Source organism: Syngnathus leptorhynchus, chromosome 7 (assembly GCF_054491065.1).
Source record: "Syngnathus leptorhynchus isolate UIUO chromosome 7, UIUO_Slep, whole genome shotgun sequence".
Lineage (NCBI taxonomy): Eukaryota > Metazoa > Chordata > Actinopteri > Syngnathiformes > Syngnathidae > Syngnathus > Syngnathus leptorhynchus.
The window spans coordinates 8,285,318-8,305,910 of record NC_141201.1 but is presented as its reverse complement, the minus strand read 5'-3'; the positions used below and the strand labels follow the sequence as shown (position 1 = coordinate 8,305,910).

The 20,593-nt window shown below is 39.9% G+C and overlaps 2 protein-coding genes across 5 annotated transcripts; one reads left to right on the top strand and one right to left on the bottom strand.

Annotated features, from left to right (window-relative positions):
- Positions 1-1,014: 1,014 nt before the first annotated feature.
- On the bottom strand, positions 1,015-2,791 carry txndc17 (thioredoxin domain containing 17). Its single transcript, XM_085916862.1, has 4 exons — positions 2,403-2,791; positions 2,214-2,295; positions 1,563-1,638; positions 1,015-1,437 (listed from the first exon to the last, which is right to left on the bottom strand). Exons 1-4 carry the CDS (start codon positions 2,545-2,547, stop codon positions 1,369-1,371), a joined length of 372 nt encoding a protein of 123 aa, XP_085772988.1. The 5' UTR covers positions 2,548-2,791; the 3' UTR covers positions 1,015-1,368.
- kiaa0753 (KIAA0753 ortholog) lies at positions 2,319-20,294 on the top strand. Of its 4 annotated transcripts, none has more exons than XM_085916861.1 (19): positions 2,319-2,457; positions 4,123-4,425; positions 5,020-5,217; positions 5,295-5,474; positions 5,973-6,320; positions 6,400-6,462; positions 7,211-7,432; positions 7,509-7,668; positions 8,397-8,527; positions 8,600-8,733; positions 9,480-9,632; positions 10,671-10,760; positions 10,870-10,957; positions 12,329-12,400; positions 12,490-12,594; positions 12,672-12,747; positions 13,841-13,961; positions 17,481-17,702; positions 19,991-20,294. In XM_085916861.1, the coding sequence occupies exons 1-19, from the start codon at positions 2,434-2,436 to the stop codon at positions 20,148-20,150; spliced, it is 2,850 nt and encodes a 949-aa protein (XP_085772987.1). In that variant the 5' UTR covers positions 2,319-2,433; the 3' UTR covers positions 20,151-20,294. The 4 variants fall into 4 exon arrangements, with proteins under 4 accessions (XP_085772987.1, XP_085772983.1, XP_085772982.1 ...); XM_085916857.1 differs by lacking the exon at positions 2,319-2,457 and adding an exon at positions 3,449-3,820 and having other exon boundaries at positions 5,074-5,217; XM_085916856.1 differs by lacking the exon at positions 2,319-2,457 and adding an exon at positions 3,449-3,820.
- The last annotated feature ends 299 nt before the right edge of the window (positions 20,295-20,593 follow it).

Below are 20,593 nucleotides of genomic sequence, written 5' to 3'. Positions count from 1 at the left end.
TATCAAAAATCCTTATTGGAATTAATTGAGTTAAATTATTGTATTTACACGTATTTTTATTTTTATTTCGCAGAATGAGCAGCAACAGCGTCTGTTACTTGTCCATAAAAGGCATCAGTATCGTCATGTAGTATCGCAGACCACTTGAATGCAGAGCTGCGGCTGCGCGGTTCTTCTGCACTCACAAGACATCCTGTCACGTGATGCTTCATAATAAAACCACATCACACGTAATACAGGTCGTGAATATTAAAGGTTTTAATAATATACTCACTTTGTTTTTGTGTCGTCTTTTTAGTACCCCATTTTACTAAATTATACACGGTACACAATAGTATTTATTGTTCAATATGTGATGTACGCGTAAAACATGATGATAGTGCACCATCTAGTGTTTACAGAAGCAACCTACACGTGTTAGGTTATTTAAATGAATAAAAATTACATTTATCAAATCTAGTACGGATGGATAGATCAAAAATGGATGGTTGAAGAGCAGTTTTATTTATTTCTAAGTATCACCATATGAAAGCTCGTCTATTGATTGTTATAACAAGAGTATTCTGAAAATTAAAGAAGAAATATATATATATTTTTTTATTTTCAAAACACTCTTTCAGTATTAAGCTCCAGTAAATATACTGTTCTTACATTGCAATTTACAATGTAATAACACAAAATGGACCAAAATCAATCGGCTCTTTCCACAATCCCTATCTCATATTCGTAAGAGAAACCGATAGGTAATAAATGCATTGAACAGTGTTTACATCTCACGTGATTTCAGTGTTATAGCATTTTAGTTATTCACATATGTATGCAAGAAATGTAAAACTACCGCTACTACATTTCTATATCATTATGTAGTGGTTTATTCTTTCTATTCATTTTTAATCTAATATAGTTTTATTTATTCATATATTATCATTTTTAATTTTTAATGAGTTCTCAATGTAGTGTTTGGTTAGATACAAACTTAAACTTCGCCACATGTATCATTAATGTACATATATAGAGTATTTAATATTTTATTACACTTTAATATTTCATCATGTAAGTGCAATAGATCCATTAATAATCAAGAAATATAAGGACTGTGTGCTACCGCAGCACTTCGCTTCATTAATTTTCTCATCAATATTGTGTGCAAATACAGATTTATGTCCAGTTATATGTTTTGAAATTGTGATTTTAATTTAAAGAAAGCGACAAATTGCTACATCAGGCATGATTATTAAATGGTACAACACATGAACACAGATCATTTTAAAAAGCACAACATTGTCACTGAATTGAGTATCATTAAGAAGGGCCATTGTTGTCTTTCTTGATTCATTTGAGAGCATCTGAAGGCACATGTTGTCTCTCTCAGTCTTCAGTAAACATCATCTTCACTAGATCTTCTTTGAAGCATTCCTCCTCCACCAGCTTCTGAGGCTGAAACATTACACATATGAAAGATGTGATTAAATTGTGTGTGTGTGTGTGTGTGTGTGTGTGTGTGTGTGTGTGTGTGTGTGTGTGTGTGTGTGTGTGTGTGTGTGTGTGTGTGTGTGTCTTACTGTGCCGTATCGCAGCAAGGTCGGCACCCCTGTCAGCTTCAGCGTCGTCTTGAATTCGTTGCTTGGGTCCTTCCAACTGCATGAAAGAAAAGCAGCATAAAATTCACCCCAATAAGACAAGCATTTTAAAATAACATGATATTTTTTCAACCTAAAAGTATTCTTATTGGTATCACTGACACTGGTGCCCTTATTTACTTGGTATTTGTCAATACCGAAAGCTCAGGTATCACACAACTCTATAATTGTCATTTTGTTGATCAGAACGTGTTTGTAATGATTAAAAACAAGATGACTCGTGACTATTTCATAATTCCATCTGCAAACAATCATCTTCACTATTACGAAAAACAATGTCACTCCCAATGAGAACACAAAGTCCACAATTACAGAAAAAAAGAGGAACATATTGGATTACAAAAAATTAGCAACAAGGGAGAAACACATAATAAAAATACTTTTAAATGCGCACATGGATTTTTTTTCTAATATATTCCCCAACAGAATTACCCATAATTTGAGGCTGAAACTTTAGATTTTGGTCAATAAAAGTATCAGTTGTTGCACATTTGAACAACCGAGTGACTCATTTTTTAAATTATATTTCAAGATAATTAGGAAACATATTGAGATGAAAATAAATATACTAACTAGCTCCTTTCACCAACTTGACAGTAGATGAAAACTGAGTCCTGGGGGAGGAGACTCATTGCTCCCTTTAAGATTGGCTCAGCTGCAGGCAAAAAATGGGAGAATCGTTATGGAAATAGAAGCACAGAGCATTCAAATGGTGATTTGACCTTTGCACGAATCAAATCATTTGAAAAGGTTAAAGGTTACCTCTGACACAGTCTGGGCACCAGCTCGTGCCATGTTCGTCTTTGTCACCACAAAAGTAAGCAAAAATAGCTTTGCCTGCTCTGTCAGCCACAGCCTTGCAGAATTCGCTATAGCCGCGAACGTCTACTTGTTCGTACTGCGCCATGGGTTGGTTCGGCAAAGATAGTCGCGTGAAGACGAGTCAATAAAGTGAAGATGAATGAAGAAGTGGCGCCAGTGGCTTGTGTGATAGTGTCATATGATGATGTCGCATTTGCCGCAACCCGCAACGTCACACTAGTATTTCCGGGGTAATTGTTCCTCATCGTTTTGTTGTGTGTGTGAATTAATGTAATGATTGTTTCCAAACGGAATTTTGATTAATTTGTATTAAAATGGGAGATTAGTGAATCACTTTAGAGGCTAAATCAACGTGTTATGTACCATTTTGTAAAGACAATTCTCGTCAATTTTGACCACTGTGACTTGCTGTACTCTTACTTATTTTCCTTAAAAGAGCTGTATCATGCTATTTTAAGTAATATTTTCACGGTTACACCTAGGTATATATATGAGAAACTAATTTCTTATAAAATAAGTATTCTAATTATTATTTTTCCAATCGAAAGTAACACGCCTTATTAAATGCCTCTGACTTGAGGTGCGCCCAATGACCGCTCACAAAGTAGGACCAATGAATATTACCTAGAAAAAGCTTATTTAATGCACTAAACAGCAATGACTAGTACTTGATGAAGCCTACTTGAAACCCTTTATAATTAGTCGAGTGTTTTGTAATGAGCATTGAACGGAGGAAAACATCATTGGGGTGCTTTAATGCTTTTGCCAGTTCATAAATACAGAAGGCATAAGCACGCAACAAACACTGCAATATTAACACAAAATAATATTCATTTCTTAAATGATTCACGTTATGAACACAATTTAATAAAAATAAACGTTAAAACAACCTCAAGACACTTTACTGAAGGGCTTCTATTACGTCTGAGAAAGTTTTTTTCGTACCATTTGACCTCTTTCGCTTTCCGTACTTCATACTTCCTGTCAGCAACGAGTTGTTGTTGTCATGGCGGCCACGGTTTAAATTCACCGAGTAGTTTGTACAAGTTTAAATATTGACTTTAAAATACTGTATATCGTTGCGTAAGTACACAGTTGATCATCATACAGGTTTCGTAAACATTTAGTTTGGGTTATTTTGATGGACAGAAACTTTCACACAAATGCGATGTTAGCTATTGTGGCGTTAATTTGACACAATATGGCGGTCCTTTTTGCTATGAGGGATTGTATAAAATACTAGGGCCGAAATGATTTCCATTGGTCAACAAACTAATGGTAGGGAATGGGTTGTTTTGGCTTCCAAACAAAACACCCGCAACAGAGGGTATTTTACAAATCAGACGTCCCAAACCAAGGTAAACAATGAATTCATATCGTGTGTGTTGACTAGCAGGTTCAGTTTTGCATTCACTCAATGCATTTCATCACATTAGAACATAATGACCACCACATATCGCAATAGTGACGATCTCATCTCAATTTACTCCAACATTTACTCACTGTATGAGAGCCTTGACTCATACATTTTCAGAAATGCACAGATAACTGAAGATGCCCTTGTTTCATTTTATACTTGATGGGTAGGCATGCATACTGTGACTTGTAGTTCACAAATGATCACATGTAAACATGTCATGCTGTATCCCCTTGAACGCAGCTATTGTTCAATGAATCCGCGCCTGCCAACTCCAGGAACCGTGCCACAGCCGTGGGTCCTCCGGCTGCCATTGTCATTGAGAAGCTACTCCACCTGCCTCCGGGAGAGCAGCTGAAGGACACTGACGATAGTGTGAAAAGCTCACTCAGCTTCAGCAATCTGTCTGAAGAGAAGCTGCAAGCTGCGGTAGATCTAGCCAAGAGGGATCGAAGACGAAGCCGTTTCCAGGCCATGTGCAGGTTGTCTGCGGAGCCTTTGGGAGATGCGTCTGTGTCGGACATTTGCAAAACGACCCAGCCTCAGGTAATAATTGTGGATAAAAGGGTGCATAGTAAATTCCCTCCAACTCATGGTTTGCCTTTCACAAATTCACTTAATTCCACTTTTTACCAAGGAATTTATCCTCAGATAGTTTGGAAAAAAATGTGTGATTGTTTCTGTGCTATTTCAGTAATGCCCCAAGATGGTGCCAAACTTCTGGCAAAACAGGAAAGTAGTAATTGTGTCATAGAAGTATGGTGAAGTAGTTCATCTTGACTGCAAGACAAACTTTTTATGCTGGGGAGGTGCTATGTTTAGCCAGCCTTTATTTTATGGAACGTCTTCACTGCATATGCATATATGCATATATTTTTTCTTCTGTTTTCTTTTTTCTAAATCAAAGGCACCATTTATTTTAAAGGGGAATGTATAAAATTGGGTTGAAATGATATTAAATTATTTGCGGATCATAGTTTTTGGTATATTAATTGTTACGAAAGCAATTGAGCCTCGACCTGCGTGTGTGTTGCGAGCAATCGCTTGGTAGATTTTTAATTTGTTCGTCTTGTATTGCGAGCAACTTGGGGAGGTAGCAAGACTTGTCTTGATTTAGTAATTACTTCCTTCCCATCAAAGATGACAACCAAACTGGGTCTGAACAAGAGATTGACGAGACCTGTATCCAAACAGACACCTTCCAAGAAGCGTCCCGTGCCTTCCAAGCAAAAAGGCCGACCGCCCACCTCAGCAAGGCTGATGGCAGGTACGGATCAGTACCATCTGTTCAGAAAGGAGGTGCGCAATCTTCAGAATGAACTCAAAAGTCTAAAAAAGGTACCCGATACCAGCATTTATATTTGGTTTATCCATTCAATCTGCTAATATGTCCTATATGACTTATTTTTTGGCAGGGCCTGACTCCAGACATAAACCTACTTAGAGCCAGACAACCACAGTACATGGCCAAGAAGGCCACCACGCCATCCATACTGCACATTCATCAGCCACCTTTGGATGTCCTGGACCATCAAGATCTCCCGAGACAGGAAATATTCAAGCTTCAAAATAACTCCGACAGTGCATTTGTGCAGGTACTACATCGTTATTTTATTGAATTTATAGCATAAATAAAACCACAGGCACATTGTTGCGTGAAGTACTTGTTTCAGTAATGTAATAAGTCATCTCAGCAGCTACAAAAATGTGGAAAATGTGCATTTCTGTCACATTCTGTCACATTCTGTCACTTTGAAGATGACACAGAACACACTTTAGTCTCATAACAGTGAAGGAAATATGTTGATACGCAGTAAAATACAAAACACCAACACAATTTTGGACCATAAAGAAATATGCTTCACCACCGTAGCGCAGCGGGTGATGGAATGCAAACTGATCGCTTGCCGCCTGAGTTCATCCGTTTTGCAAAGCGTAATTTGCAGTCACAAGTGCCATCCATCCAAAGTGTCATCCATCTCCTTAAATTACATCATTACATTACATTATTCAAATAATCGTTAGTTGCAGCCCTTTTCTATAGATCTTACAACTGAGTCACATCAATGATTGATTGATTTCTTTGCTCACAGGATGGAACAACCAATTGCAGCGAGGCTTCCTCTCCCAAGAAAAACACAGATAACCCTTTCAAAAAACGTCTGGTTGCTTCCAAGTCGTCATGGATGGGAGTTCCTGTCTCGAAGCCACCGGGACCCATGGGTCAGCAGGATCTCTTAGATCGAGAGATGCAAAAGCTTGACGCTGAGCTGGAAAACTACATGCGGCAAGTGGAAAAACTGTCTGACAGAGACATGGCCTGCAATAATGAGCACAATGAGGAGGAAGAGCTGGAACCCGACGAGCAGGAGAAAGCGGAGGTGCGCTGGCATAAGCAGTCTGCGAGTTTGGCGCGGACCATCTACGCGCTACAACAGCAGGTACTTCAGTTTGGCTAACCATGAATTCAAAAAGCTCATTCTCAGCCTCTTGAATCACATTTGTATTTTTTATCTTCAGATGAAATCAATACAACAGTACATCGAGAATCTGCACAACCAGGGCGTGTGGGATGATAAAAAGGTTAGTGTTAAGAGTATCAGCATCAACCTGTGTGATGTTTTTGTACTCTTGTTCGTAGTATAGCATACAAATATTTTGAAATGCAGAATTTCAACTCCATAGTGCCACACAAAACAAGGATTTTTGTTTTTGCATCAACAACACGGATGCCTAGCTGAAAGCAACAGGTGGGTCCGTATTGTAATGATGGGCAAATGAAGCTTCAAGATGATTCATGAACCCGTTGTTGTGTTTACTTAGACCTCTAGATGGGACTTTCTGTTCACCGAAGAGCTGAAAGCCCACCGAATTGCCATTTCTTAAAGCCCTCACTTTAAACCAACATTGCCATCTAGAGGAGCCAAAGAATACAACTACTGGTTCATGAAGCTTCATTTTCCCATGAAGACTAAAAATGTGACTGGCTGCAGTCACTTGCAAAATATGCAAGTCCGCTAAAATAATATAAACACTATGAATATCCATCTAAACCCACATCTGCTAACATTTTATATTGTATACTTCAATTATTTTTAGTAAGCATTTTTTTTTTTCAGGTGGTGCAACCCCCACCTCCCTAAGAATCTAAATATATCAATAAATAAGTAAATAAATAAATACAATGCCACAGCTTGTTTGTTGAGGTTTGCAGGTTTAATGCTGGTGTACATGTTGCATTATTTGCTCTATATGTCATTTTTGGACAAAGGTATTGATAAAAATATGATTCCCAAGAGTTACAAATGGATTTTCTGTCTTTAAATCATAGTGCACAGCCATCCAACGTCTTGCAGGAGCACATCGCAGCACCCTGAAAGCCTTGCAGGTGGTCACCCGTCAACTTGCCAATCAGTTTCACAACAAACTCCCGTCTTATTGTGGAGAACTGAGCCGGCTCATTTGCCAGCTCTCTCTGTGCTCGGCCAAGATACAAGTAGAGCCGGGCTCGCCCATGCCGGAGACGGCTGTCGATATCCTGCGCAAGCTAGAGGTGAAGGAAACACGATCGTAGAGATGACGGTGTCTCGTCACACCCAAGTGTAGCTGATGATTATGTTTCCCATTAGATTTTGGACCACACAATCAGCAAACACGAGACACGGCAGGCCATGCAAGACCGAGCTTGTCCTTCACAGAAGTCCACTTATCCCAGCGTGTTGCCTGCCTCCAGAAGCAGTGCGCCTCGCGGGCTCCCTAAAGCCGCCAAGCCACCGAGAAGTAGCCATGGTGAGACAGAGCTTTGTCAAAATTAAATGAATATTAAGGCAATTAAATTCAAGAAATCAAATGAAACAATTAAATTGTAAAATAAGCAACAACTATTAATAATCACTTGAGGACTAGGTAATATCAACCTTCTAATTATTTAATAGGTATTAATTATTTAATTAATTTAATACTTTTAAAAATATTTAATAGAATTTGTATTTGTTCAATAGTGTTTTATTTCTTCAACAGCATAATGGGGCTTTTCCCTGATTTCATTGCAATTTCATTTTATTTCATGTGTTTAATTTTTGTTTGTAATTTAATGTCATTTTTAATGATTTAATTCACACTTCTATAACAAAGAAGAAACATTTGTCAAATGTAATCACATTTGAAAGTTTGCAGGTAAATATTTTTTTTAAAACAATGTCATTGTAACATTTATGTTTGTTGCTGTGCCATGATATTTTTCTAATATCTGCTTTGGCTCAATAAAGTTTGGGGAACGCTGATTTAAATGCTCAGAGAGCTGAAGTTTTATATGGTTTTACTTTTGAGGCATCGTTTGCTGGAATATTTACGCTGAACTTCAAATGGAATCTTTTGCGGTGGGATTGATTGTTTTGAAGTTTCAGCTCTTACTGTTCACAACTGTGCTTTCAATGGCCCTCCTACTGTTAGTTAATTTACCTCCCTGAATTAATGTGAGCACCCTGCTAATTGTCAACCATTTGTCATGTTGCCAGCTTCGAGAATGGCGGCACAGAAGCTGCGCAGGCCAGACCGGCCATTCCGGCCGGTTAACCTGCAGAGGGCACCACAGCAGCTCAAGAGAAACTCCCCTGGGAAAAAAACCCACCAGGCTACAAAAGTGAAGGTATTTGTGGGAATTGTGCCACAATTATCCCATGCTGACACGCAGCATATGAAATAGTTTATATGCTGTTAGGTCAATCTTGGGAAGGAGGACGCCCATTTCAAGGAACCCACGGTGGCCTCTCGCCTCCGAGTCAATCAGCTCCCTTCCAGGGAGACGTCAGTGCCATGGATACCGGCGTCGTCACATTCTCTCTCGCCGTCGCGGTGAGCCTCCTGTTGCCTATTCCTTTCATATGTTGTGATTATGTAGGCCGCAGTTTAATTTATATTTAATTTGTACTTTATACTCTACTCTCTGGCGGGATACACTCACTTCATTAGGTACACCTTGACATACTGAATGGTTGCAAACAGGGGCTATGTTAATGAAAAAAAACTCATTACTCTATGCATATTATTGTATTTTTTTTTTTGTAATTATGTAGAAGAGTATTCATCTTGAAAAATGTCAAGTCAAAGTTAAGATAAATTAATTTATATTTTTCCAATATAGTCTCAAGAAACCATGCCTGAAAGTCTTAAGAATGCTTATGTTACTCACTATCAGGAGTCCTTTCGAAAAGAACTGCTTCCAGAGAATTCATCTTCTGCCGACCATGTTTGAACCACACGATGCAAAATTTAAATGAATTTTGACTTTTTGTCGTGGCTTGTTGGAGCATGGCAGCAAATTCAATCGACTAAGTTTATTTTCCTTTTCTTTTTAAATTCCGCCCTGAAACCAGTTATACTGAGCAACATGATATCTGGTAGATTAGCCTCTCTAAAACCATCAACAATCCATACTTGAAAAGACACATGAAGTCAGTCATTTTGGATTGTTCTGTCCATTTTAGGGTCAATTTAGCCATTCACACTGAAGGGGATGTCACAGCCTTCTTTTGACAGTATGCCATTTTGCCTCTGTTGCTTCAAGATGCCATTAATCCAAATCTCTGTCGCTTCGACAGCTCTGGTCACAAGACAACACATGAGCCAAGATGCCTCTCGTCTCCAGCCAAGCTGACGTCATCTTCAAGCCCCCAGAAAGTGCCCGTGAGGTTCAGCGAAGAGGGCCAACCGAGCTCGGACAAGAAGCGACAAGCCCAGAATGAAGCATTAAGGTAACATTCATTCAGAAAGCCTTTATTTGTATTACATATTTAAACAGGTTTGAATTAGGGTTGGTTTTACAGCTGGCCTAGTTGGCACAAAAACTCCAAAAATCTGAAAGAGAGGGCAGTTTAATGAGTCCCTTGTTTGTATTTATTTCCAACTGTCAATTTGTACTTATTCGCAGCCGCTGGCATTACTCACCAATCAGCTACTCGTCTACTTTCCCTCCACAATAAATTAATCAAACGGCTTGCTCAATTCTAAATCGAGGTCATTTGTTTTTGTGGGAGATTAATTCACCGCTTGGTTTTCTGTTCCACATATGTTTATTTAATCAAAACATCTTTACCACAATTGGGCCTCACAAATAATCAGGAGACTGTGAAAATGTTTTCAATTGCATTTTATTAAGAAGCAATTATAAAGAGAAGCTAACAAATGTATGTAAACGTCAAACTAAATGACATTACTTTTATTAAAAAGCAAATAGAAAGTGAAGCTAACAAATGTATGGAAACAAAAAACTGAAATACAGTACAACTATTCACGCCTGAAAGACAGAAGTTGAACATGTTTTCAGCACATTAAAAATATGCAAGTTATTGCCTTTGTCCATTTCCTGTGCTGTGATTATCATGCCACTTTTTGTGGTTATGGCTCCAAAAAATTGTAGAAGAAGTAAAACTACCCACTAAACCTACTGCGCTCTTTGAAAATGGGGGGGGGGGGCAGTAATAACCACATTTTTACACTCGTCATGGTACATCATATTACCAACGATTTGCATTTGACTCAATCCAATTAATAAGTGTGTAACTGATGCAGTAATTAATAGCATTGGTCACTGATGGCATACTGGTACATTTGTATGACTTGGCTGCAGGTAATAAAGTCCCACTCAGGGACTGTCAGTGTGAATGGTTGTCTGTCTCGATACGTTCCCTGTGACTGGCTAAGGAGCAGTCCAGGGTATAGTCTGAAATTGGGATTTGACAGTATTATTGCTGTAAAAAAAAGAAATTAACACGACATTTTGTTCACCCTAGAGGCGCCTGGTTGGACAAGATAACCACACAACGACTAAAGGACCTTAACGAGCTGACACGAGAGGAGACCGAGCGCATTCAACGTTTGAGGTGTGGTTAAAAGCAGCAGGCAGATCCGGCCTAATTGCTACTTTGGAGCAAGAGAGAACACGTTCAATACCAGATAACAATGAAAGTAATCAACTTTTTTGCTGTACAGGGCTGAGGTTGTCTCACCGACCCAATGGGCCGAGAGGGCCGAGCAGCAGATGCGAGAGCGAATCGAGCCGCTTTTGGATGAGGCCAAGGTTGGGTGATATCTCACTTTATATATCTTAAGTTCGAAAACAACTTTGAGTGACACCTTCTGATTGTGTGGGCCTTTCGAAACATGACACAACCTCCTAAAGCAACTCCAAAATATAAATAGAAATTTGAACCTTAACTCACAACTCTGTAAAAATGGATTCTGTATTCAAAGCCACTGTCTGACCTTCTTGTGTCTTCCATGTGTTCAGCACAATGCCCCAAGGATTAGAGATGGTTTTCTTTTTTTTTTTTTTTTTTTTTCGCCTCATGTGAAATTGGGTCGTTTTACAGGCAGCTCTGTCTCATGCTATGAGCCAGCCCTCATCACACCCCAACGTACTGCTGGGCCAATGGAAAGTTCAGCTTTCATTGAATTGACCACCAATGGCCTGGATCAGTTCTGCTAGCGTTTGGGCGTCTCCAGCGGCCAGTGTTTGCAGTGTTCTTGCTTTCTACTAGCTGAAGCAAACGACGCGAGCAAGCAGGACAATGAAAATTGATGATGGTCTCAAGGTCATGCTGTGCAGTTGGTTGTCTAATTTTACACTTGATGGGTGGACAGGCACTCAAGCGAGACAACTGTTTTGTAAACAAGACATTAAAAATACAATTTCCCCTTTTACGCAAATACAATTCAAAGCATACAATATCTACATTCATAGCCTTGGCAGCAAAATCAATCTTGATTTGCCAGCTGCATTTGTTGACTTTTGCATGAATAAATTAGGAGTAATTGCAAAGCGAGATTGTCACTAATGTTCTCCTACAACATCAACAACAAAATGCTAGACACAACAGGTTCCAATGGGCGGGAATTAGCATTCCTCAACTAATTCGAATGCAATTAAGAGACAACAATGTGAATTCGGTTCTCTGCAGATGTGGTCTTGCATTTTTTTCTCCCCAAATTTCACGTTATAGTTACTCAACATTTCCCCTCGGAGGTCAAACAAATGTGCCTGTTGTGTATCTTCAGCTACTGTTTGGCCTCCCAAATATGACCATACTGTATCGTAAACTATGATTCAGATGCAAAAACATGCATACCATACCAAGCTTGCTCAAAAAGCTGCTCGAATATCGGCTTTTCCCACTTGAACATCAAAGAGAAGATCCGGTGGATAAATAACAGTGCCATGTCTGGGCAGAGGATTTTCAAGAGCAGCCGAGACCTCAGGGCTATCGGCGTTATGTCATCGGCCATTTCCGCTTACAGCTCCTCAGGGGGTCTATTTGGTCGTTTCTGCGGTTTGCTATGTATGACGTGATGTGATTCATTATTTAGCAGTACGGTGCCTCTCTGTGGCTGTTTTGGGCTTTAGTAACAGTGTTTCAAGTACCGTTTATCTTCATCTGTGTGTTTACCTCAGCATCTCAGAGAGTCCAGGAGCAGGAGCAACTTGTCGCTGAGGAATAAGCTGTCAGAGCAGGCTGCAACGAGTGTAAAGCACAAAGGCTATTCTTAGCCGGGCAATTAAGCAAGGCTCGGATACACTTCAATTCAATTCCCTTAATGGTTCACGTTCCTCAGGTGGCTGAAAAGGGCGAGGAGGTAGATCTCTTGGATGAGGCAGCACTGCGGTTTGTGCAAGCTCCCACCCTGGAGGTAATGCTGCAGCGCATGGAGGAAATACAGGTAAAGGTCGCCGTGGAAACGCCCAACCGCTCGTAGCGGGGAGGCTCAGCGCGTTTACCAAATGTGTTTCCGAGCAGAGGGACCAGGAGCAAGTGAGGAGACGAATGGCTTCGATCGCCTACTCAGATACTCTACAGTGGGAACAACCAGCAGGTACTCTTCACACGCAGGCATACTAAACACTCCATTAACTGCGCTCAGGCAATTAGGACAAGCTCAACCTAGACATCATTTGGGCCTACTTGACACCTAAACTCTACTTGAATAGTTTGAGTGTTCTTATACCTGCTCAAGATCAGTACACTTCCCCTCCTCTGGCATGCATGGAGAAAAAATCCTCAGTGATCAAATCCTCATCAGTCCCACACAAGTATATGCACAAACTATGTCATCGGATTCCTCTTTTCTTCAGTTGTTACTGATAATCACCAGTTGAATAATAGCAATAAATAGAACGGCTCAAAATGTTCAGGAATATTCTAGGAAAAACTGGATAATTACCCCACCCCCTTAAAAAGAAAAACACTAGTAAAAATAAGTCTGTGACTATGTGAATTCACAAGTGCCAATATGTAGGGGGCATTGAAGTTTTATCTTGTAAAATCAACTTTCACCACTAGATGGCAGGCCTGCTTGTTTGCACTTTTACTGACCCGATATTTATGTAATCTTGTGTAAAAAGTAGTGTCGCCTTATTTGCTGATGGGGTAGTTCAGATCACAACAGTGTGAGGAACCATAATAAATTTTTGCGCACCAGGAATGATATGCTGGTTAAAAAGTGTCTCAATATTAAAATTTTGAGGCAGTTGATTTTTGTGAAGAAAATAAAAAAACGCAAAATGACCGCTTGCTGTGTAGCAGTTTGTGCCATCTTTCAGCGGTTATTTTTTATCCAAGAGAGCCATTTGCACTGGAAGAAAAACATTGTTATTTTATTGTTTGCTTCAATCCTTTTTGGTGATGGATCTTTTATATGCACATTGAGAAATGTATTGTCAAAAAAATATATATATTAAGACTACATATGCCTGGATTTTGTCCATTCCTTAATATTCCATGACATCTGGTCAGGAAGTCCTATGTGACCATCCAGTAGCAGCGATGAAAAATTTAAGTTACTCATCCCTGGCTTTGTTTGCGTACTCCCCTAGTTTTCTTCACTTCCCCTCTTTCTTGGAGAATGTGTTATCAATCCAATTATTTCCTCACAGTCACCATCTCCATCCTCTCTATGCACTTGCTAGGCTCTCAGGTCCAGGTTGCCAGCTCGCGGCCGAGCTCTCCACAGCCCATTAGACTGACCAAACCAGTGCTGAGGCAGCCGCCACTCGCCGATATTGTTCTGGAAGAACCTGTGGAAACAGGGTGGGTCTTTCGCTCTCATTCCTGTCTTTTCATTCTTTTCTATTATACAACTCTTTTAGAAACCAACAAGATTTACTTGTATGATGAGTACAGAAAGTACAAATGGTTACATTTAAGTCGAAAAATACACTCTTCAGGGTACATTACTGTAAGGTAGATTGTGCCTCGGGGGGGGAGATGTGGGCCCCTGAGTGTGCAAATAGCCACAGGATGCCACTGGCTAGTTTCCATTATTGGGCCTCCTGACTGAATGAAATCTTTTTTTTTTATCTACAGCACTCTCTTTTGTTCCTAGTGAAATGTCACTGTAAGTGCTTTCTCAAGAGGAGGCCTTGTTTCTTTTTTGGATTGGTGGGAAAAAAAGGTTACTTTGCAGTGACCTTACCTGTACGCAAAGAAAAAACCCATAACTTCCTCCGAATATGCTTGCAGCTGCTCAACTGCTGGAAATAATGAAGACGGTGTATTTCACTTATGGCGAATGTTTAAGAAGCTCTGACAATATTAATACAAACCAAAGAAATTCAAGAAAAAGAAAATATTAGGAAATGTCTGTTCATGTTAGTCAGTTAATTTTTTCATAGATTTTGTCAAAATAGGATAAAAGGATGTTATGTTTTGTTCAAATTTCAAGTGTTAAAAAACATACCAAAATAACCAAAAAAAAGGCCTTTATTTTGGGGTGCATAAACCATATAAAGAAAGCAAAACACAAAAAAATGACACTCTTTATATTACTGGGGATTTCTAACACATATCTGCATAATATTCATGATATTTAATGATCACTGCCACCACTCTAAGTACTCTTAAGTGCTACCACATCAGCATCGTCGTTGACATCAATCCATTCAGAGCTTTTAGCAGAAGGACTGACTGAAATAGATGACGCTTGTTTTGACTAGAGAACAGCAGCAGAGTCTCAAGTCATGCAATTTGTATGAAGCAACATGGTTCTTACAGAGTAAAGTCATGTGCCAGGCTCACTCAAAGGCAAATAAGTCAGTGGGGGTGAGATGGCCGCAGGAAGTGTGAAGGAAATGAGGCCTTTGGAGATTCCTAGTTGCTGCTTCTTAAATATGAGCTTGATTAGACGTTCGTCATAGAACGCTGAAAAAAATGGCATCGTTCGGGACACGTCACACGGTCCTCAAGAGGAAGTAATCAGACTTGAGCTTTGCAGCCTGAAGGAATGAGCTGGCGTTGCGTGTGCAGCTAACGTTCTTGCTTAAATAACACTTTGAAGAGCTAACGACAGCGTATAGCTAATGTATGCTTTTTTTTTTTATCAGCAGTTGAGAACAGTTTATAATGTTATAGCAGCAATAACAGAAATATAACTGTTGTCCATTCCCACCCGGCACTTTTCGTCAAATTTGTAACCGATAAAGACTAAAAACAGCCAAACGACACAACTAACCAACCTTTTTTTCCCCCTCAACAACTTACCAACGAAAATTCATACCAACCAACCAAAATAGTGAAACATAGTTTGTATCAACCCCCCCAAAAAATAACCAAGTTTGAACATCCAACCAACAAAACATTCAAACCAACCCAACCAGATTAACCAACCGATGTTCAAACCAACAAATCAACAAAACGGCTCCTTATTAAGCGTAACAACAGCGGGTGCCGTATTAGTCAGATTCCTGCATTCTGTCTGTCCTGTCTTTACCGTCTGTCCTCTTTCTACCAAGGAATAAACTAGAATGATGACTCCATGTAGACGCTGATACAATAGTGAGAGATTTCATGTTTCAAGATAAGATTTATGTCTCCATCGCGAGTCCAGACACAGACGCCGGGCAGGCCGCCACCCTGGCTGACCCTTGGCGTCTTCCATCAAAATCGATAGATGGAGGGTACCACTCGGTAATATTCCAAAGCTTTCATACATTCTTTGTCTTTTTTTTTTTAATAATCCTTTTGCCTCTCTTGTTTGAGGGGCTGCAGTTCCAAAAAAGGTGCTCTCCACTTCCACACAATCATTTTAGTACATCATTGATTGCCCAGCATTTAAGTGTTTGTCAGTGTCAAAGACTCCAAGCTAGTGCCAAGCTGAAACAATGACACTTTTTTTTTTTTTTTTTCTTACCTCCGTATTGATTTTTTTTCTTCACTCTTCAAAGATCTGCAGACTTTCAGTGAGCTATTCTATCTTGAAGTCGTCTTCACGGCCTTCTTGACAAATCCTTGAGTCAACTTTGAGACTCCTCTCTGGTGGAAATACAAACTTTCTCAAATAAACGATCAAACCTGCGGAAATATTTTTTGTTATTCCTGACCGGCACAAAAGGACGTCCTAGTGTATCGTTTGGAAGAAAGGAAGAAATTCAAAAGAACTTAGAGAATTCAGTTCACAGTGTCTCCTCACGTGGCTACAAAGCAGTTACTGTCGCTAAGCATGGAGGTGTCACCTGATCACAAACAGCACAATTATTGACTAAAATAAACAATCTTGAACCAAGACGTTATATTAGTCAGACTTGGTAGACCACATTCTGTGTGTCTGCTCTGTTCAACCTCTCCTTTTTCTTGCAAGGAATAAACGAGGTTGGTGTTTACCAGTAAACAATTTGATATTTGATCACTATGGGAAGCTTTATGTAAGTTTGATAGCAGCGGCCATATTTTTTGGAAGAGCATCCTTATTGCATTCTGCATCTCCACGCAATCGCTCCTCTCAAAAGCCCCCTTGCAAATTGGTGTGATGAATCAAGATCTAAAATGTTTTGGGCCACAAGTCAGTTTTTAGTCGCACGAGTGGCTCTCAAGAAAGGCGTGTGTGTGGGAACTGCCGCAACACTAAATATAGCTCAGAGAGCACAAGAAGCAGGCCGATCCGTCCAAGTAGGGAGGATTAGAAAGCGCTCAGCTGTGCCCAGCTGAGCCCTCTGCAAACCGTCGCTATACAAATTCATCATCGTGACCTCAGACAACGCCATCTCTAAATAAATTGCTGTTAGATTCAGCTCATACTGTCTAATTCCATATGCGTGTTTGAGAGGGGGGGGTGAAAGTATGGCCCATTCCGTTGTCTAATCTGACCCACCCAGCATTTCAATTATCATGTCTCTTGTAATATTTGTTGTACTTGTAGCCATGAAGTCATATGCTAACTGACTGATTATAGCTAAGCATCTCTACACAGCTACACACATTCAAAATGTTTAATTGCATTTAATAATCGGTTCATTCATTGTAATTAAATTTATTACACCCTTATAAATGCCAGGTTAAAAAGAACCCAACTTTGGTTAAAGATTGGACCTATCTGGGAAGTTTGGTCAATCTGACCCAACATTCTTAATTTTTTGTACAAAAAATAATAATAATTGGGTTGTTCCAAATAGATCATTTTGTTTACCTCAGCTAAAAATAACTTGATGCATCTCTCCGTTTCAAAATCAAACGTGGCCCTTGATCAGGAATGTTTGCCGACCTGTAGTGTCAACATTCAAAGTGAAGAAAAAACATTGGGACAAACCAGCATCTGCTTGTTTTCTCTTACTACAGAGTCCTTTCTGACAGCAGCCTGGTGGACGGGGCATCCCAGAAAGATGGCCTTTCGATATTCCCTGGTCCGAAGGAGGGTGGCCCGGCAAGGACTGTCATCAGCGTGCCAGAGGGCATTCTGAGAAGCATCCGACACTACCGGGAAGACTACAATTCGTACATGCGCCATGCGGATCACGAGGGCAGCAGCGGTGATGTCCACTTCTGGTCCATCGCGGACAGGTAACAAGATTCCTAAATGCTTTGTAGCAAGCTTTGTCTGAAAATGCCATCACTGTTGCTTCAAGCTCAGTTAATGACCAATCACCAAACACCTCCAAAATTCCCTTGCGACAGAAAAACTATTGGTGAATGTCTGGCCAGAGTTTGGCAAACATTTGTGACCTTGAATGAACTGTGACAAACCCAGAGGAGATTGCAACGTTTGTTTCTTTCCAAAACACTTGCAGTTGCACAGGAGCTTTAGCTAAAACCCTGTGCGTGGTTTTCCTACTTCGAAATGTAATGTACTAAACTGCACTGCCGGGTGGCTTTGTCGATGACATGGCATTCTCATTCCCAGAGAGGATGAAAAGGATTTTTATAGTTCTCTTTCTCTCTCTGTCTCCCACATCCCCCCAAACCTCCCGCCCGCCCTCCCAAGTCTCCCATTTACATGCTCAACAGAATTGTTGAGTTGCTGCAGTGCAGAAGATAATTCTCTCCCCTACTCCTATCGCTTCTGTTATTCAAATGTCCTCAGAGATTCCTCATCTTGTTGTCTGCGTCGGGGCACAAACAGACCAATGAGCCCCTTATTACAAGTCCCTGGCTAATGTTTGGAGAGACACATCTGCGCTGCGTGTCACGCTTAATATGCAGAAGCACTTCAACAATGTCAGCACGTCACATCTGCCTGCCGCTCGAGTACACAAAACACTCGTTTACTTGCTTATTTCTTTGACTCGGTGAATATTCACAAACACCCACCTAGGCGTGGGGCTCGGGCAAACAAGTGGGTTGCGTAAACAAACTGGGAGCTCATTTTAGATGCGCTATTTTATACACATGGAGCTTTCAGACCAAGCTGTTTATTGTCAGGTTGTCTTAAATAACCGTTATAAAACAAAACCATTTATTTTTTATTTTTTTTACTTTTGCACCCATTATTGCTGAGGTGCAAAATTCAATTGTAAAAGATATGAAATCTTTTACAAATGTAATGTTAAATTAACAACACAGATAATGTGATTGCCCAAGTGTGCACATCTTCTTATAACTGGAGATGGAACTGTGTTGAGAAATAATCAGTCATTTCAATTCATGATAAATGCTAGTCAGCTAACAAGTGGTGCTGATTAACACCCCAAAAAATTCCGATGTGGACGTAGACATTTCTTGATATTTTTAGTGATATCTTGCAGCATAAGCAGTGGATTTCAGAGAGGAATCTCATAGCTCAAAGGTTATCAGTCAGGACAAAGCCACAAAAGAATTTCCAAGGTATTTCCATTCTATAAGTGTCACTATCAAGAAGTGGATGTCCCTCCAAAATTAGCGAAAAGGCAAACGCTAGTCGAGGCGGTTGCCCAAAGGCAGCAATATTGAATATTGAAGGAGCCGCAGTAATTTCTGGCAAGTACTGGTTGTTTAATACAGATGACAACAATCTCCTGTCTTTGTCATATTTATAGTTTAGCTAGGAGGTGTTTTGGCAAGGCGAAAGCCTTTCATTTTCCAAGCCCGTTTTTGCAAAAACAGACCTTTAAATCTACCAGACAAATATGGAAAAATGTGTCAACTTTTTTTGTGAGTAATTCCAAAATATTTGGCACAAACTCATCACCAAAACAACAGCATAGCTACAGTGAAGCATGGTCATGGAAGGATAATGCCTTGGGGCGAGTTTCTTCAGCTGGGAAAGGTGGAGGGAATCATAAACAGTTCCAGATACCAGTCACAAACCCTTCAGGAAAGCAAGAGACTCAGAAAAAGCTTACTGAAAAACGGAGGATATATTTTTGGTTAATCCAAGGCACTTTAAATAGTGTCAAGTGTGTGCTGACACAAATTTCAATGTTTGGTTAATTCCTAACCCAAGGTGTGAAGAAGGTGTGCACACTTGTGCGACAACATTATCTCTATTTTCATTTTCCGTCTCAAATATTTCTTCGGGTTATGGGCTACTTAATAGCAAAAAAAAACACTTGAGATCTATCTTGGTCTCATGTTATTGATTTTTATCAAATCTTGGCATTTGAACCTCCATAGTATATAAACAGTTGAGAATGAAAACACCCAAAATTGTATCGATCAGCAATGATTTGAGAAATATAGTTGAATAAATCATATATACGGATGTGAATAGTCATAAAGAATCAGCAGCATACTGTATCTAGCCAAAATGTACTGTATCAATAAATAGTCAATATAAAAGCAGTTGAGCATGAAATGTACACAAACACACTTCTCTGTATCTTATCATTTATTTACGACAAGCATTTGTTGTCGTTTCCTTTGTCACGCCGCAGTCTAGCAGACGAGCTGTTGGCGGACGCGGTAGAGGACGTGGCGGCCGAGTTCCAGGACGTTATGGAGGAGTGTGCCGAGGCCGTCTTCACAGCCGAGTTCCTGCAATTGATCCACTCACCTCGCCTCACCTCCTCTTCTTCTTCCTCGGTCAACCAATAGGTCTTTGCAGCTCATGCAATTGTCCTTTTAATTTATTTTGTACAGAGGGACTCCAATTAATTGGGAGTGTATGCATGTCTGTGTGTGTGTGTGTGTGTTTTTAATATAAAATAAAACTCCAACAGAGAAGATTGCTGCACTGCATTTGATGTGAGAGCTCTTTCTCTTCCTGCACCATCGGTTATGTGAGATTGTATTCCACAGAGAATATTAGTTTAGATAAGCTTGGAGAGACCATTACTACATTATGGCGAAGAGATTAAAAAGATTAGAGGATCTATCACACGGATTACTCGCACTTTCTATATCCGCCTGGGAATAATGGAAATGTGTGATTACGTCGTGACGTCGTCCCATGTTAATTGACATTTCTTCGTCTACCTATGCAACTTAAAGAGGAAGTCAACCCCAAAAATTCTTTGTGAAAATTTGTTCTGTGAAGC

Bases quoted from the DNA above. Each gene is read 5' to 3' on its own strand.
- kiaa0753 (XM_085916856.1), top strand. From the start codon at position 3,713: ATGATTTCCATTGGTCAACAAACTAATGGTAGGGAATGGGTTGTTTTG. The intron at 4,426-5,019 runs GTAATAATTGTG...TTCCCATCAAAG, and splicing joins GCAAAACGACCCAGCCTCAG to ATGACAACCAAACTGGGTCT. The intron at 7,433-7,508 runs GTGAAGGAAACA...GTTTCCCATTAG, and splicing joins ATATCCTGCGCAAGCTAGAG to ATTTTGGACCACACAATCAG.
- txndc17 (XM_085916862.1), bottom strand. From the start codon at position 2,547: ATGGCGCAGTACGAACAAGTAGACGTTCGCGGCTATAGCGAATTCTGC. The intron at 2,296-2,402 runs GTAACCTTTAAC...TTTTGCCTGCAG, and splicing joins GTGCCCAGACTGTGTCAGAG to CTGAGCCAATCTTAAAGGGA. The intron at 1,639-2,213 runs GTTAGTATATTT...TCTTTCATGCAG, and splicing joins CAAGTTGGTGAAAGGAGCTA to TTGGAAGGACCCAAGCAACG.